This window comes from Ovis canadensis, chromosome 20 (assembly GCF_042477335.2).
Source record: "Ovis canadensis isolate MfBH-ARS-UI-01 breed Bighorn chromosome 20, ARS-UI_OviCan_v2, whole genome shotgun sequence".
Taxonomy (NCBI): Eukaryota; Metazoa; Chordata; class Mammalia; order Artiodactyla; family Bovidae; genus Ovis; species Ovis canadensis.
This window is the reverse complement of record NC_091264.1, coordinates 47,533,061-47,551,039: the sequence shown is the minus strand read 5'-3', so window position 1 is coordinate 47,551,039 and position 17,979 is coordinate 47,533,061. Positions and strand designations below refer to the sequence as shown.

General features: G+C 38.6%; 1 protein-coding gene across 18 annotated transcripts in view; it reads right to left on the bottom strand.

Annotated features, from left to right (window-relative positions):
- GPLD1 (glycosylphosphatidylinositol specific phospholipase D1) overlaps positions 1-17,979 on the bottom strand; it is a 67,918-nt gene that overhangs the window by 34,987 nt on the left and 14,952 nt on the right. For all 18 annotated transcript variants that reach the window (XR_011251307.1, XR_011251308.1, XR_011251306.1 and 15 more), the window contains 5 exons: positions 8,636-8,714; positions 6,832-6,929; positions 6,243-6,353; positions 5,174-5,222; positions 4,252-4,306 (listed from right to left, as the gene is read on the bottom strand). Coding sequence is in view for 13 of the 18 variants with exons in the window: in XM_069563818.1 (XP_069419919.1) it covers positions 4,252-4,306; positions 5,174-5,222; positions 6,243-6,353; positions 6,832-6,929; positions 8,636-8,714 (392 nt within the window). In the remaining 5 variants the exon portion in view is untranslated. The remainder of the gene's footprint in view (positions 1-4,251; positions 4,307-5,173; positions 5,223-6,242; positions 6,354-6,831; positions 6,930-8,635; positions 8,715-17,979) is intronic.

Below are 17,979 nucleotides of genomic sequence, written 5' to 3'. Positions count from 1 at the left end.
TACCAGACATAAATATAAATACAAACAAACTTAATTTAGTGTATCTATAAGAAGGAATCTATTGAGATGTCCATTTTTTACTTTACAAGCACACCAGAATGATCTTCTGCATAAATATAGCTTAAAAGTCTAGCAGAAAGCCTAACAAAAATATTTTTTGAGATGAATCACCAAGTTAGCAAGAAAGTGAAATTTTCCAATGGCCCAAAATAAGTTGGAGCTGGAAACTTTTGCAGGTAAGTGAGTGGGAAAGCCAGTTTTTGCCCTGAAGACATCTGCTAAACCTGGGAACCTAGGAGGTTTCTTTTTTTGTTTGTTTGGATAGTTGTGTGGCATACAAGAGACGAGAGCTAAAGTATAGGAATCACCCAAAGTGGGCCATTTCTCACAGGAAACTCCTCATTAAAGGCTATACCTTCTGCATGAACATTAGCCAGAAATAAATCCAACATACTAACAAAGACAGCAAAGAAACCTCTGTCTTCATCTTGGAAATGGATAGAGAGAGGGAAAGCTATCTTGCCCCTAGAATCAGTAACCACTACCCAGCCCTACAAATGTTTGGTCTTGCATTCATGCTATCTGCAAAGTAAGAAAAACTTCTGGGGTTGAATATCACTTAAATGTGGTCCCAGTTAATGATGCCTGGAGGTAGCCTGCAGGATGCAAGACAAGCCTTCCCTGGAGAAATGCAACTGTAACTTAAGCCTTGAGGAATTCAAGCACCACTGAATAAAACTGAAAGAAGACCAGATCCTGGATGATGCGAAATGTGAAATGGGCATCTCATCCAGTGCAGAGCACCCTGTGTGGAGAGTCGGTGGAGAACCTCAGGTCCCTGCTGCCGCCACCTCTTCCTGGGGCATCCAAAGGCCAGTTGTCCTCAACTGCCTTGAGAGTGACCTGTTGGTTCTGGGTCTCCCTTAGTTCTGAGGCAGCTGGACCAGGGATGGGGATGGGCAACTTGCCAGGCCCCCAGCTCTAGTTCTGTTTTGTTCCGTAAGCATTCCTCCCTGCTTCCAGCTCTCCATACTCAGAGACTAAGACTGAGGGACAGAGTCATGTCACCTCCCATCTGCTTAGTAAACATGTGAAGAAACAACAACAAGAACAGTGTATCCAACAGTAATATCTGATAAATCAGACTGGAAGGCAGCAAGTATTGTAAAATATAAAGACAGCCACCAGATAGAAAGTTCGATTCATCAGAAAGACATGAGATTTGAAAATGTGAATATACTTAACAATATATGTTCAAGTACATGTATAGCAAACTTTGACCTAACTACCAGGAGAAATTGAAAATTTTCATCATCATAGAAGATTTTTAAACGAATTTCTCAGTAATTGTGAGACTGTCCAGATAAAAGTAGTAAGATTATATTATTTAAAACTTATGAATCTTCTGATTTGAGCAGTACATTTAAAAAGCTTGAGCTAATACATATACATATATAGTGTTAAACCACAAATTGGAGAATTAACATTCTTTTCAAGTACAGATGAAAAATTAATAATAGATAATTAAATAAATGCTAATAGATAAAAATTAATCATTTGGTAGACCTTAAAGTCAAGACTCAAAGTTCACAGGAACCAAAGGGTAGAAGGAAAAAAATAAATATAAGAAAAAGTAATAAAAGAGAAAAAAAACATAGTATTAATAGAAAGGATCAATAAAGCCAAAAGTTTTTTCAATAATAAAACTGAAAAATATTAGCCATGATTAATTGTTTAAAAATATAAGAGAAGGCATAATAAATAACAATTATAGATACCAAGCGAACAGAAGTACAAGAAAAATGAGGGGGAAAAAATGAGGATATTATGAACGCCCTTATGCCAAAATGTATGGAACTCATGTACCCCCGTGGTAGATTCATGTCAATGTATGGCAAAACCAATACAGTATTGTAAAGTAAAATAAAGTTAAAAAGTAAATAAATAAATACAAAGAAGAGTCCTAGAAAAATAATAAGACTCTTTAAGAAGAAACTGAAAACCAGTACAGTCCTAAAACCAAAAGTCACTACTTTTTAAAACATCTGGCTTTATAGATGAGTTCTACCAAACATTCAAGAAATCAAAGTTATAATCTTACACAAACTTCCAGAAAACAGCAAAGGAAGGTATACCCCTCACCTGATTTCATGAATCAAGTGAGGAGTATACATTTGAAGAAAAGTACATTCCTTCAAGGTACATTTGAAGAAAAAGGACATGTTGGGAAATCAGCCCTGATAGATGTCAAAATGCATTAAAGCTGTCTTAGTTTTAAAACTCAGTATGGCTCAGGAATAGTCAATTAGACCAATAGAACATGATAGAAAGCCCAGAAACTGACCCACATACACTTGGAATTTTATGTCAGAGAGAACATTACAGATCAGTGAATAAAATTAGACTATTGATAAATGGTTCTGAGACAATCAGTTATCCCTGTAGGAAAAAAATAAAATTTCTATCACAGAATATACAAAAAATTAACTCCAGGTAAATTAAAGATATAAAGTTAAGAAATGAAACTATACTGTGACAACCTAGAAGGGTGGGAAGGGGTGGGAGGGAGATTCAAGAGGGAGGGGATATATGTACACCTATGACTGATTCATACTTATATATGGTAGAAACCAACAATACTGTAAAGCAATTATCCTACAATTTAAAAAAAATTAGCAAAAAGAAAGAAAATGAAACTATAAAAGATTTAGAAGGCTGTGTAGGAGAATAACCTCATGCCCTCAAGGTAGGAAAGGATTTCTAAAATAAGATGTTAAAAGTACAAATTACAAAGGAATAGACTGATACATTCAACTACATTAAAATTCATAAATTCTATTTATCAAGATATACCATAAGTAAAAAGACATGCCACAAACTATTAAAAGATATTTATAACAAATAATTGATAAACTGACAAAAGATTAGAGCCCAGAATATACCACGAATACTCAGAAATAAAAAGGAAAACCCAACAGAAAAATAGGCCAAAAACCAAACAAGTTTCTCACTGAAAATGAAACACAATCAATAAAATATGAAAGAATATTCAACCTTATTATAACAGTAACCTGGGAAATGCGAATTAAAACTTTAAGGAGATACCATTTTATACCAAATAGGTTAGAAAAATTTTAAAGCTGGACAATACCAAGTATTAGAGAATGCAGAAGAGGGACAAGAAAGCTGATGGAAGGACAAGTTGGGAAGACCATTCTAAATGACAGTCAGGGATTATTTATTTAGGTTAAATGTGCCTCAATCCTATGGCCCAACAGTTCCACTTCTGGTGCCATTTACTTGAAAGAGATTCCCCTCTAGTGCAAAAATGCATGTACAAAAATGCACATAGCAACATGACGTATAAAGCAAAAACACTTAACACCACCTACACATCCATCAACACTAGAATCAAGTCATTCTGGTAGATTTACACAAGGGAGGACCATACAGTGGTGAAAATCAATGAACTATCGTCAAACATATCAATATGATTAAATGTCAGGGAAATAATTTTAAACAAGAAACATTTTTAAATTAAATTCTAATTTAAAATTTAATTTTAAGCCAAATGCATGATGTAGAATTCTATTTAAAGTAAAAACCCATATAATGTTTTGCATACAGATATGACTCTGCTTATGTGCTCAGTTGTATCTGACTCTTTGCGACCACAGGGACAGCCACCCACCTCTGTTATTGGAATTTCCCAGGTAAGAATGCTGGAGTGGGTTGCCATTTCCTACTCCAGGGGATCTTCCTGACCCAAGGATCGAACCCACGTCTCTTATGTCTCCTGCATTGACAGGCGGGTTCTTTACCACTGGTACCACTTGGGGAGCCCATAGATATGGCTACATGTAGTAAAACTCTAAGGGAAAAGCGACTAAGTGATTAAGCGAATCTAAGGTTGTGCTTATACCTAGTGGGAGAAAAGGTGATATGACAGAAGAAAGGCAGGGAGCCTCTATATTCCAGCAATGGTCTACTTCTTAACAGAGCTGGCAGCTAAACAGTGTGGATCATCTTATTTTTTATTTATAAAAAATACATTTTTTTGTATGTTTGGCATAATTCGCAGATTTTTAAAAGAATCTACTTAGACTAGTCTAATCTTTAGTTATACTTTTCAACATGTCCAAATGTAGAAGGCTCCTTATTACATTGTAAGTTTTATTTTCTAAGGAAAAAAAGAGTCACGCTCCTAACTGCCACTTGGGTATCACATATTTAAATGTACATTGCTCTTACCAGTGCCGTGAGAGGTAATTAAATTTAAACTCGAACTGGCTCAACACGTCTCCTCCTATGATATGAGAAAAATATTTGCTTTTGGAGAATTAATGACAATACATAGCAAGCTTCTTTGAACATAAATTTGCACAATCCTATTTATTAGTTCTTCACACTGTTATAGGTTGCTGTTCATTATTTTAGTTGCATAAACACTTCTTTAAGAAAAATGATCTTTTAAAATCTTAGTGAAACACACAAATTAAGAAAGAGAATTAATTCAGAGAATAAAGAAACTCATATAAATAAGGAACCTCACCAAAAGGTTTTTTACTTTAAGATGGACCATAAAGATTCTTCTATTTAAATAAACTCTACTCACTGATACTGTGCATATTCAAAGGTAATTAAATATAGAAAAAGATGGAGTTTATCCATTTAAAGCTAAAGTATTAGGAGACACTAGGAAATTAATTTAAATCTGATTTTAAAAGTAATGCTTTTCTAAAATAGTGGCACAAGTCAATGATAAAATACAATGGTGTTTTTTTGGTTGCTTTGTTCTTTTTTTGGCTCCACCTTAAGGCAAGTGGATTTCCCTGACCAGGGATTGAACATGAGCCCCCTGCAGTGGAAGCGCAGAGACTTCTTAACCACTGAACCACCAGGGAAATCCCCATTTTTTTGTTTGGTTTTTACAAAATACATATATAATATTATATACATATAGATACATATACACATATATACATATATATTTATAATCTTTGCATATGTGCATCTCTATATTAAATGAAGAATTCCTGTACTCTAAACAATTGCAATGTTAAAATGGAAAGCTAGTGGCAAGAAACTAAAAGCATACATACACAGGATACAATAGTGACTACACGTGAAATATAGCTACCACAAAAGAAACTCTGGCAAATGTAAATAGTACCGAAATCACCAGCCGGATGTGCCTCGGAATAGGAGTTGTGAAAATCAATCTGAAGGAAAAAAGAGAACCACCTAGTATATATCACAAATTGAAGCCCACACTCCTACCCCACAATGAAGTGAGGCGTGGGGAGAGGATAACCTAACCCAATGACTGCTGAGGACGCGTAGTAGTGACTGGACTCACTTTTCAAAGAAACATTTAATTTTATTATTTGTTTAAAAAAATGATACTGGCAGCTGAGTTGCATGCTTCATGTCTTAACAGATAAAGCTGCTGCAAACATTTGTCTCTAACAGTCTCCAAGTGCAAGTGTAAATTTTTTTACAGGATAGTATTAACATCAGTGAATAACCAGAGGGGAGTTTCATCAAGCAAGGTCCCAATTTCCAGTGGGGATATGGCATCTTCACACAGAAAATAAAAAAGGAAAAAAAAAAACAAAAGCATGCTAACTTACTTTTAAATAGAACCAGAAAGTAGGGGTTTATACCTCTACTGTTAAGATGCACAACTTGAATAAAACATAAAATGCCTCAAATATTGTTGTGACTAAACAGAACATGACATCTATGGCTGTTTTCAGGGCACATTAGTCAATCTGCCCACGTGGATGAATTTACCCGGGGTAGCAAATGGGTAAGAGCAATGAACAAGAAGAGATGGAAATCTAAATGAATACTGCATTGGGCAAAGAGTCTTATTTCCATATGAATCTGAATAACCTAAGTTTTTCTTTTCCTAAAATAGGTTTTTTTAATACATTTTTTAAAATTTCATTTTTTTAGTGCTGAAAACATTTTGTATTGGGGTATAGCTGATTAACAATGTTGTGGGAGTTTCAGGTGAACAGCAAAGGGACTCTGTCATACATATACATGTATCCATTCTCCCCCAAACCCCTCTCCCATCCAGACTGGCACATAACATTGTTGATTATCCATTTTAAATATAGCAGTGTGTACATACCCTTTCCAAAGTCCCTAACTATCCTGAAAGAGTCAGTTTTGAATCTTGGATAGGACAATATCATTCCCACAAAGTCATTAACCTGAAGCTATATACTCACAGCAGCCATCGTCCTAAGGAATCCTTGTTCGATACCCAGACTATGCCAGTTGACATCAGCCACCATGTGAGACGTAATTCCAAACAAGAAAGCTACCAATTTCTCTGTGTCCTGCCAAACAAGCAAATTAGAGTTGGGGGTGGGGAAAGGTAGTTATTTTATAACAATCTTATTAAAAGGATTAACAAATATGAATTCATTTCCATTACTGAGACTTAACAAAACATCTGAGACAGGTATGTTGTAGTTACCCCTGAACCACAAAGGACTTTTTTGGAAATGTTTCTGAGTGCCTTGAAACTGCTTTCAGATTTATTTACTAGGGAAGCAAAATGACCACGTGACCTGCCCCCAATTTTAACAACATTGTTTATTGAAAATAAAACTGAAGATTTGAAAAATCATTTGTTCAACTGTTAATTAGCTATCTACTATGTCCCATATGCTGTGTTTGGTATTGAGGCAGAAGGGTGAGGAGCCCTCAGAGTCTGGATTAAGGGTTGGGGTTAGAAATGGACTTAATGCAGATGCAACAATAGTACTTGGCAAGTCTGGAACGGAGTACTTTTAGGTTACAGGCTGTGCCTACCTCATCCCAGGGAAGAGGATAGTTCTTCCGGATATAGTGAACGCTTGCATTAAGAAATGGAGTCCAGTGAGTGCTCTCTGACACGTCATGGAATTGTCCTGACAAAACAGGCAACTGTCAGAGCTCCTTCTTGAAAGGTTGGAGGTTCTCTTGTACATACACACCACATCTTTGTTCATCCATTCATCTGTGGACACTTGGGTTATTTCTATGTCTTTGCTATTATAAATAGTGCTTCAACAAACCCCGGGGGTACTTGTGTCTATTTGAACAATGGAATATTACTCAGTCATAAAAAGGAATGAAAGTGGGTCATTAGTTGAGATGTGGATGGACCTAAAGACTATCACACAAAGTAAGTCAGAGAAAAATGTTGTTTATTAATACGTAAACATGCAATCTAGAAAAATGGTACAGATGAACCTGTTTGCAAGGCAGAAATAGAGACAGAGATGTAGGGAACAAACATATGGATCCCAAGAGAGAAGCAGGGAATGAACTGTGAGATTAGGATTGACATACAGACACGAATATACACAAAAGAGATAACTAATGAGAATTTGCTGTATAGCACAAGGAACTCTACTCAGTGTTTATGGTAACTTAAACGGAAAGGAAATACAAAAACCGGGATCTATGTATACAAATAGCTGGTTCACTTCAACGTACAACAGAAACCAACACAACATTGTAAAGTAACTATACCCCAATTTTTTTTAAAAGTTGGAGATTCTCAATGAAATATTCTACCACCACCTGCTGTGTGGCTGCATTCCTCCGCCTTCCCTCCAAGCCTCTTAGTTTTCTGAGTCAATATTCAAAGGAAGCCTCTAGGACAGAACGGCCAGCCAAAAGAAAAAGGAGCCTTAACTCCTCATAGCATCTAGAAATAGTTGGGCTGCAAGAGAAGCTGAAAGTGCTAAGTTCTATACCCTAAAGCTAAAGAAATAAGCCGTTCCTTTTTTTTTTTTAATTTGGGTGGTTTTTTTTTTTTTAAATCTTCTTTTCCATCACAGTCAGCCTCCCTAACAGCACAAAAGAAAAAAAGCAGATATTCCAACAGCTTTCAAGTATTTGAATTTATAATATTTTTAAATGGGGTGTGCTATATGCCTCTTTATTCCCACAGGAGGGGTGAGTGGAAAAAAAACAGGAACGGACATCTATTCTAAGCCTTCAAGTGCCAGATTCTTCGTGGAGTGTCCCATGTCATAGAAGCAATGAAAAGCAAAATCCCAGAGTTCAGATCCCTCAAGTCAAATTTTTGAGATCATTATTAAACTAAAAACAGCCTAACAACTTTTGTTTAAAGTATAACTGAAGCACATTTAACTTAATATTATCTTGGGTTTGCATAACGCTTGACAAAATAACATACGTTAATGCCAACAGCAATTCAGTATAGCAACCAGGCATGTGTTAATTATTACTATTAAATAGTAACTAATTTAGATATGACTATGTTGCAGACATGGAAACTGAGACTCGGCACGGAAGGGGCTTTTTCAAGGTCACACACTAACAGATAACACTCAAGGAATAAAAACTTGAACCTTTTGATTTCCTTCAAAATGTTCTCTTCTGCCACGAAGCAGGAGAGTAATTCAGAGCGCTTAGAATAAAGCTTTCAGAATTTCTACCTTTGAGCAAGTAAGTTTCAGTTAAATGGAAAACACAACCGAACTGTTGTTCCGATCAACAACAGTGGAAAATATAATGTGTTGTTTGATATTTGTTTGAGTCTGAGCTGTTCCTATCAACCAAGGAAAAGCAACATCATCTGGTCTGTAAGTCTTCATCTTACCTCTCTCACAGATGCTAGGGTAAAATGAGTCAGGAAACACGGATCCAGCCTGATAGGCATCCCGGTGCCTAAGTAACAGCTGGGGAGCAGGAAAATACAGAGGTTAGAGGGTAAGAGTCAACAGCTTGGGAAAAGCAGGCCCAGGTGTGGGAAGTTAGAATGATGTGATGGTAGGGAAGAAGTGATGGAAGGAAGAAGTGAAGGAAGGCAGGCATAAATAACTCACTCTTATATCAATATAATTCAAACAGCACCCTAGCAAATGTAATCTCAGGTTCTTTCCTACCAAAACCAAACTAGCTGATCAAGTAGCAGTAAAAAAAAAAAAAAAAAAAAAAATCACCTATTTAAATTAAATCTTTTGCTTTTTTTCTGTCCACCCAGAAGAAAAAGATTTCTCCAGGACTATTTCACTGACCCAGAACTGGTATGTTGTAAGTTTTTTGATGACCTAGTGACAACCAGTAAAATGAGAAAAATACAGACATGTATACATACATGTTTATTGGGGCTTTCCAGGTGGCGCTAGGGGTACTTGCCACTAGCCACCCACTTGCCAGTGCAGGAGACTCAAGTTTGATCCCTGGGTCAGAAAGATCCTCTAGAGAAGGAAATGGCAACCCACTCCAGTATTGTTGCCTGGAGAATCCCATGGATAGAGGAGCCTGGTGAGCTACAGTCCATGGGGTCACAGAGAGTCAGACGTGACTGGGCGACTAACACCGCCCCCCCCCCCCCCGACACACGTGTGTATATATACATACACATATACATATATTAGTTCATATCTATTTGTGTGTGTGCGTATGTTTATAGTTGCTACCTGTGCTTTAAGGTAAGATGATATCCTTTATAGATTAAAGGGTAAGATTATTACCTTTTGGAGGGTTACAAAAATACCCTTTCCCATTTCCAAAATGATGTATAAGTTGGTGGTAGAGGATTTCTTCCCAGCATTCTTCCTTAGTGGCCTGGCTCACTCCATCCCATTCCAACCCCCTTATGGCTACACGCAGATGAGTGCTAGGGCCTAGAAAATGAAGACTACATTCCCCAGCTGCTACTGAGGGGCCACTTCTCCCTTGTTTGTTCCCAGCCAGCATGGAAGTGGCCTTTCTGCAGCAGAAGGAGAGGGGGCCCAGGTGATCACAGGCAGAGTAGAGGGCATCTATTTTGCTACTAAGGAACGTGGCTGAGGTGATGAGGTCCCAGAGCCAACAGTCAAGATGGCGGCTTCTTACTTTCCAAACCGCATAGGAGACAGTTGGACATGGAGCTCGTGAATGGAACAGTGTTCGTTTGACTGCTTAGTGGCTCTGGCAGGCCAGTTCTGTGCGTTGTTCTGGGAGTCCTTTCCGGATACTCAGCTTAGAGTCTGCTCCTCCATTTCTCACAGTTTCTCAGCACTGAATCCCCTCATATGTGGTCTTGTACCCCTCTCCGCATAAGAGGAGTTTCCTCTTGTGGAAACCCCTCCACTATCTGCAAATGAACTTTGACCCAATGGACAAGAGAAAAGTCTGGCAATCCAACTTTTTAATTTTTCAATAGGGACTTACTAATAGCATAGGCTAGATGGAGAAGCAACAAAGAAGTACCTCAAAGAACTTGAGACAGGAGGAAATACAGTGGCACCTACTTTTTGTTTTTGCTTTTTCAAGTAGCGTCTCATCCCCAGTCTTCTAAAGACAGAACCACTTCCATACTGAGCAGGTGAGGCAGACTGACCACAGGGGAACAAGGGCGACATATCCATGCCCACTACAGTATTTGGCTCTGAGACGTTTGCTTGACAAAAGCTACTTCAGCCAGAACGTCCCCCAAGACTTTTCAGCTAGAGTTGTGGGGAGAAGAAAGAAGATGCTTTCTTCTCTTCAGGGTTTTGTTTGTTTTAAGCTGCTGCTCTTTCTCCATCTTATTTTATTTATTTTTGGCCACACCTTGCAGGTAACTGGGATCTTAGTTCCCCAAGGATCATTGAACCTGTGCCCCCTGCAGTGACAGCACAGATTCTAAACCACTGGACTGCCAGGAAGTCTTCAACTCTCCAGGGATTTTAAACTTAGAAACTGAGTTCTGGATGGCCAGTGTCTTCCAGTGTCTAGGAGAGAGAGTACCACTTAGATCTCTTAGTCCAGCTCTGCCCCAGGCTTATCAGTTACATGAACCCTTACATGAAAAAAGTCTTTTTTCTAAAAACAGTTGGAGTTGGACTTTTGCCACTTAAAAGTAATAATTAACTTTGCTGAATATTTATCTTAGCAGCCACTGTAATGGTCACTTTATATGTATTAAGACTTGTTGAATCTGCATCTCCTGGTGAGATAGTGTTATTTAACAGGGAAAAATAATGCTAAAGCAAATTTTAAATAATTCTAAAGCAAATTTTAAAAAGTAAAGGTGTCAGGTGGGAGGGAAGCTCAAGAGGACAGGATACACATATACATATAGTTGATTCATGCTGTTGTATAGCGGAAATGAACAACATTGTAAAGCAATTAAACTCCAGTTAAAAATAAATTTTAAGAAAAGGTGTCAGAAAAAAAATCAGGAAACTGCTAGGGGGAAAAGAGTACAGAAGGAGGATATGTCCTTCAGATATCAAAATGCACCAAAAGACACAGATCAATGAAACAGAATAAAGAGTAAAGAAATAAATTCAACCACAATAACTTAATGCATGATAGAGCTGAATAAAGGATGGAGTAATTGACAACTCTGTTGGCACAACCCCACTGCAATGAACACTCCATTCTTGCAGGGAATCCATACTTAACCTATGTGACACTGACTTGAAATGGACATTTTCAGTAACAGGTCACTGGATCCCTATCATGCTTTATGCAAAAATTAAGTACAAGATGAGTTAGAGAGTTAAATGTCAAAATCAGAGCCATGAAAATAACAAGACACGTTTTAAGTGAATAATTGTATAATCTCAGAATGGGAATGATATTTCTAAGCAAAACATACAGGCAGAAACCATGAAAGAAAAGACTGATGCACTTAACTACACACAAATTTTAATGCTGTGTATGGTAAAAAGAATCAGAAACAAATTTAGGAGAAAAATAAATAACCACAAGAATCATTTGACACATGGTAAGATGCTATCTTTAATAAAACAAAAAGTCATTCTTCACATCAAGATTAATATCCTAATAGAAAAATTAGCAAAGACACAGGCAATTCATAGAAGTAGCAATAGAAACAGTCAATAAACACTTGAAAATATATTTAACCTCATTGATAATAAATCAACTATTTGTCAGTATAACCTATAACAAAATACCATTTCCACATATTGGCAAAAATGAAAAAAATAATAAGAATAGACTTCTAAAAGTGAATCTGTTTCCAAAGCTGAAGATAAAGAAATTTCAATGAACCACAGGAACAGTTAAGGATATTGATCCTCTCTCAGTCCCATATGTCTTCCCTGTTTTGTTTTCATTTTTCATTTGTTTCTGGGCCAAGGGGATTCGACTAGCAGTACCAGGGCTAAAGGGACTTGCTCCTTGGATTACCTACAAGGAGATCAAGCATGTCAGAACCAGAACTTGTATTAAGGATAATGGAGGTCAGGTTTCTCACTGTTGCAGAAAGGAGTTACAGATAGGAACCTGGAGAAGATTAGATTAGATTCTGTGCTGATGGATTGGAATTGGAGATGTTTTCATGTGAATTCAGGGTTTGAAACAGATACAAAAGCCAACTTGAAATGAATTCTGGGACAATTTGAGCATCAAGATAAATAATATTTGTAATGTGATATAGGGCTTCCCTGGTAGCTCAGATGGTAAAGAATCTGCCTGCCATGTGGGAGACCTGGGTTTGATCTCTGGGTTGGGAGGCTCCCCTGGAGGAGGGCATGGCAACCCACTCCAGTATTCTTGCCTGGAGAATCCCATGGACAGAGGAGCCTGGCAGGCTACAGTCCTTGGGATCACAAAGAGTCAGACGCAACTGGGCGACTAAGCACTGCACACAATGTGATATAAACCACTGATAAAATAGGAATCCATGAATATATAATAGAAAGAGATAGATAAATGGGGAAGAAGAGGCTTTACCTTATAGCAGAATCCAAATTTATAAATGTACAAGGAATGACAGAATCAGATAAATATTTGGCAAACATCAATGGATGTTTAGAATCAATGGATGCTAAAAAGTTTAATGAGAATCAGAATATTTGCATTACCTTAATATATCTCCCTACAAAATATTTACTATTTTAAAAAGTAAAAAATATTTATTAACTTTCCAATGTAAAATGTGGCGGACACCATCTTAACCAAAATTATCATTAACAGCAATAGGACTTCTGCTTCCAGGAAGATAGAGTGGGTGTACTTATCCTTGTTCTTTTTGCTAAATACAGCTGAAACCCTGGACACTGTCTATGAAAAGAATATAACTTATGACTCAAAGGTGGATAAAAGTACACACATTGAATAGGAGCTGAAGAGTAACACTGTGGTGAGTTCTGTGGATTTTCTTTTTGCTTCATGTAGTCCAAACTGGATATTGGAAAAGCCAGCTGCCTAGAAACTCCAATGGGTATAGACAAAACAAAAGCCTGCAACTCTCAGGCCACAAAACCAGGCATGGGACAGCCTAGCAAGACAGAACTTCTGCACAGTAACTTCTCTGCTCTAGACAAACACCAAAGGAAAAAACATGGCCCCATACTTCCTCACCACTAGCTAGGGTCTTGCGGGGAGCCTAGGCTTGCCCCCTCCCCAGACTGCGATGAGGTGCCCCGGCTCTCCCACTGCAGGGGTATCAGAGAGGGCTAAGGAGGGAGCCAGGACTTTCATCCCTGCCATCCTGTCCCGTACCCTATTGTATCAGTGAGACCATGAGGAGAGTCTGGACATCCAATCCTAACTGGAACAAGGGGGGTCTCTCCCCTTCCCTGCTGTGGGGAGGGGGTCAGTATAAGAAGAGGCCCAGGGGAGATCAGGACATCCACCTCCACTCAGGTAAGAGGCCACCTCTGCCTTCTGACATCAGTAAAGACCGTGGTGAGGAGCAGCCATTAGGTACTCCTACCCATCCTGGCCAGGGAGGCATCAAGAGAGGCCCAGTGAGGAACCTTGAATTCTAACCCCCACTGGCAGTTAGGAAGGAGTGTCCTCTGACCCCTTGTACTACCTGAGTGGTATCGGAAGACAACTAGAACAGGAAGTTTAAAGAAGAGCCAGAGTCTCATAACCTAATACCTAAAATGTCCAGGCTACAATCAAAGATTACTCATCATACCAGGAACTAGTAAGATGTCAAAAGGAAGGAAAGAAGACAATCATCAGATGCTCACAAAGAGATGGCAGCAATTTCTGAATTATCTGACAAATATTTTATAGCAACCCTCAGAAAAATGCTTCAGTGAACAATTGCAAACACATCTGAAACAAAAAAGAAAAAAGTTCTCTCAAATAGAAGACATAAAGAACTGAATGAAAAATACTGTGTTTTCCTACACATATGTACACACTTATAATAATAAAGCTTAACTTATGAATTAGGCACAGTAAGAAACAATAGTGACTAAAAATAGGACAATTATAACAATATATGTAATAAATATTATGTAACTATGGTCTTCCTATCAAAATAATTTACTGAACAAATTTATTGTCTTTTCCATTTTATCTGAAGATAAAAGTTGAAATAAAAGTTAACATCACCAGAAATGGTTCAAGTTGACATTAAGGGCCTTTTGGTAAAACACAATGAGAAGAGTACAGCGTCACTTCAACGGTGACAGTATTTCTGCCCAAAGCTAACCTGCAGGAGAATCTAATCGTGAGGAAACATCAAACAAAACCAAATGAAGGTGCGTTCTACAGGGTTCCTGGGTTGTACTTTTTCAAACTATTGAGGACAATAAAGAGAAGGTAGGCCTAAGGAACTCTTCCAGGTTGGAGAAGCTCAGAGGGAACTGACAACTAAACACATGCTTCTGTATCAGTCCTGGAACTATGAAGTATGTTGAGTCAACTGTTGAAATCTGTAACAGCCTGGGATTGGGCAACAGTATTATCTCTGTGTTGACTTCCTGATTGTCATTATTATCATACTGTAGTTATATAGATGTATATAGTAGTATGTGTATATGTACACACACACACACACACACATATATATATATAGTCCTTGTTTTTAGGGAATATAGTCCCTCCTTAACCATGGTTTTGCTTTTCTTGGTTTAGTTACCCAAGTTCAAAAATATTCAGTGGGGCTCTCCTGGTGGTCCAGTGGTTAAGAATATGTCTTGCAAAGCAGAGGACACCCCGTTTGATCCCTGGTCCAGGAAGATCCCACATGCCACGGAGCAACTAAGCCTGTGAGCCACAACTGCTGAGCCAGCTCTGTGAGGCGCAACTGCTGAGCCCACGTGCCACAACTACGGAAGCCCATGAGCTTAGAACCCATGCCCCACAACAAGGAAAGCCACTGCAGTGAGAAGCCTGTGCGCCCCAAGAGAGTAGCCCCCGTTCCTCACAGGTAGAGAAAGCCCATGCGCAGCAGTGAAGACTCAGCACAGCCAAAGATAGATCATCTCAGATGGAAAATTCCAGAAATAAGCAATTCGTAATTTTTAAACGGGCCACCATTCTGAGTATGATGATGAAAGCTCGCACCATCCTGCTCTATCAAGCATCCCTTTGTCCACTATTTCCTGCCTGTTAGTCTCCATCATCAGACCTGCGATCTAGGTAGCACAGTGCTTGGGTTCGAGTAGGTCTTACCTTACTCAGTAATGGCCCCAAAGCACAAGAGGAGTGCTGCTGGCAATTTGGACATACCAAAGAGAAGCCGTAAAGGAATTTCTCTAAGTGAAAAGGTGAATGCTGTAGACTTAATAAGGAAAGAAATATTCTAGCTGTGAAATTGTGAAGGAAAAGGAAATTTGTGCTAGTATTGCTGCAGCGCCTCAAACTGCAATTAAGTGCTTAGAAAAAATGGAAAAGACAATAAATTTGTTCAGTAAATTATTTTGATAGGAAGACCATAGTTACATAATATTTATTACATATATTGTTATAATTGTCCTATTTTTAGTCACTGTTTCTTACTGTGCCTAATTCATAAGTTAGGCTTTATCATAAGTGTGTACATATGTGTAGGAAAATACAGTATATATGAGGTACTTTTCCAGTACTTTTCCAGTAGTCATGTATGGATATGAGAGTTGGACTATAAAGAAAGCTGAGTGCCAAAGAATTGATGCTTTTGAACTGTGGTGCTGAAGAAGACTTTTGAGAGTCCCTTGGACTTCAAGGAGATCCAACCAGTCCATCTTAAAGGGGATCAGTCCTGAATATTCATTGGAAGGACGGATGCTGAAGCTGAAACTCCAATACTTTGGTCACCAGATGTGAAGAGCTGACTCATTCAAAAAGACCCTGATGCTGGGAAAGATTGAGGGCAGGAAGAGAAGGGGACAACAGAGGATGAGATAGTTGGATGGCATCACCAACTCAATGGACATGAGTTTGGGTAAACTCTCGGAGTTGGTGATGGACAGGGAGGCCTGGCGTGCTGTGATCCATGGGGTCGCAAAGAGTCAGACAGGACTGAGTGACCCAACTGAACTGAACTGTCCACAGTTGCAGGCATCCACTGAGGGTCTTGGGACATATCCCCTGAGAGTAAAGGGAATTACTGTACACAAGAGTGCATTGAAGGGTGATGACAACCACTTCAGCAATTAACTCTCAAAAGGCTCAGGGGAAAATCATATGCATACATCAGCTCAGAAGGCAAATAGGATAAGTTATCAACAATTGGGGGAATTAGGTAAAAGTCATACAGAAAGTATTTGTCTAATTTTTTTCAACTTCTCTATCAGTTTTAAATTATTTCAAAATAAAAAGTTAACATAGGGAACTGGTTAAATAAATTTTGGTACAGAGAATTACATAATTGTTAAAAATTATTCTAAAGACTTCTACTGATATGGACATGAACAAATATATGATCTCTGATATAGTAAATGACGAAAAGGCAAGTTTACAAAATAACGTAACTTTAAAATTTTTTTACTATTAGTTTCTGTTAGTTCCATGATCAGAAACGACCAAACCTATTCTATGGGCAGAGAGGGAGGAGCAGAGCAAAGAAAAGACAGCAACCAACCAAACACCATTGTTCTGATTTCCTGGTTAATATACATTTATTTATCTAATAAATTATTATATATTTATCTATTTATTCTTGTAGAAGGACTAAAATCAGGGCAATAATGACCACCAAACTCTGGGAGATTGGGAAGGACAGGGAAGCCTACTGCAGTCCATGGAGTCATAAAGAGTCAGATATGACTTAGCGACTGAACAACAAAATTACCACCAATGTGAGATATGTTTGGTTCTTACAGTTCTTATACATTAATAAACGGATTTTCTCAGCTTTATGCATTAGTCTCTTATCAACTTGATTATGGTAAGTTAGAAGTGAAAGACGCTCAGTTGTGTCCAACTCTTTGCAACCCCATGGACTATATAGTCCATGGAATTCTCCAGGCCTGGGTTGGGAAGATCCCCTGGAGAGGGGAAAGGCTACACACTCCAGTATTCTGGCCTGGAGAATTCCATGGACTGTATAGTTCATGGGGTGGCAAAGAGTTGGACACAATTGAGCAACTTTCACTTTCTTAATACTGGAGTGGGTAGCCTTTCCCTTCTCCAGGGGATCTTCCCAACCCAGGGATCGGACCCAGGTCTCCCTCACTGTGAGAGGATTCTTTATCAGCTGAGCCACAAAGGAAGCCCAATACTGGAGTGGGTAGCCTATCCCTTCTCTAGGGGATCTTCCCGACTCAGAAATTGAACCACGGTCTCCTGCATTGCAGGTAGATTCTTTACCAACTGAGCTATTAGGGAAGCCACGGTAAACTAAAGTCATTACAAATGCAGTCACCTCAGGATGGATCAGCAAGATAATCCCAGAACCAGCAGAATCCACCCTAAATGTGCAGGGCTTGCTGAGCACCGCCAGCCAGTGGGGTCCGTCTAGCATCCTTGGGGTAGCCTCCCTCTGGATCCTTTCACCAAACTGGACCAATGAGTCCAGCACTCACCAGAGAGCAGGTTTTAGTACACAGAAAGAGAAACTCCAAAGACCCCACATACAAAGTTATAAAACAGATCCTCAATCTTTGAAAAGAGGTTTTCTGATAATGTGAGAAAAGCTAACATAACCCCTGTCTTCATGAGTTAAAAGGGGGAGATGTGCGTTCTCAGGGCACTCAAGCCATTCCCAGTGACGACATCAGTGTATGGATTAGGACCAGTGCCGAGGGGAAGGATGTGTGCCCATTTAACATGTTTAAG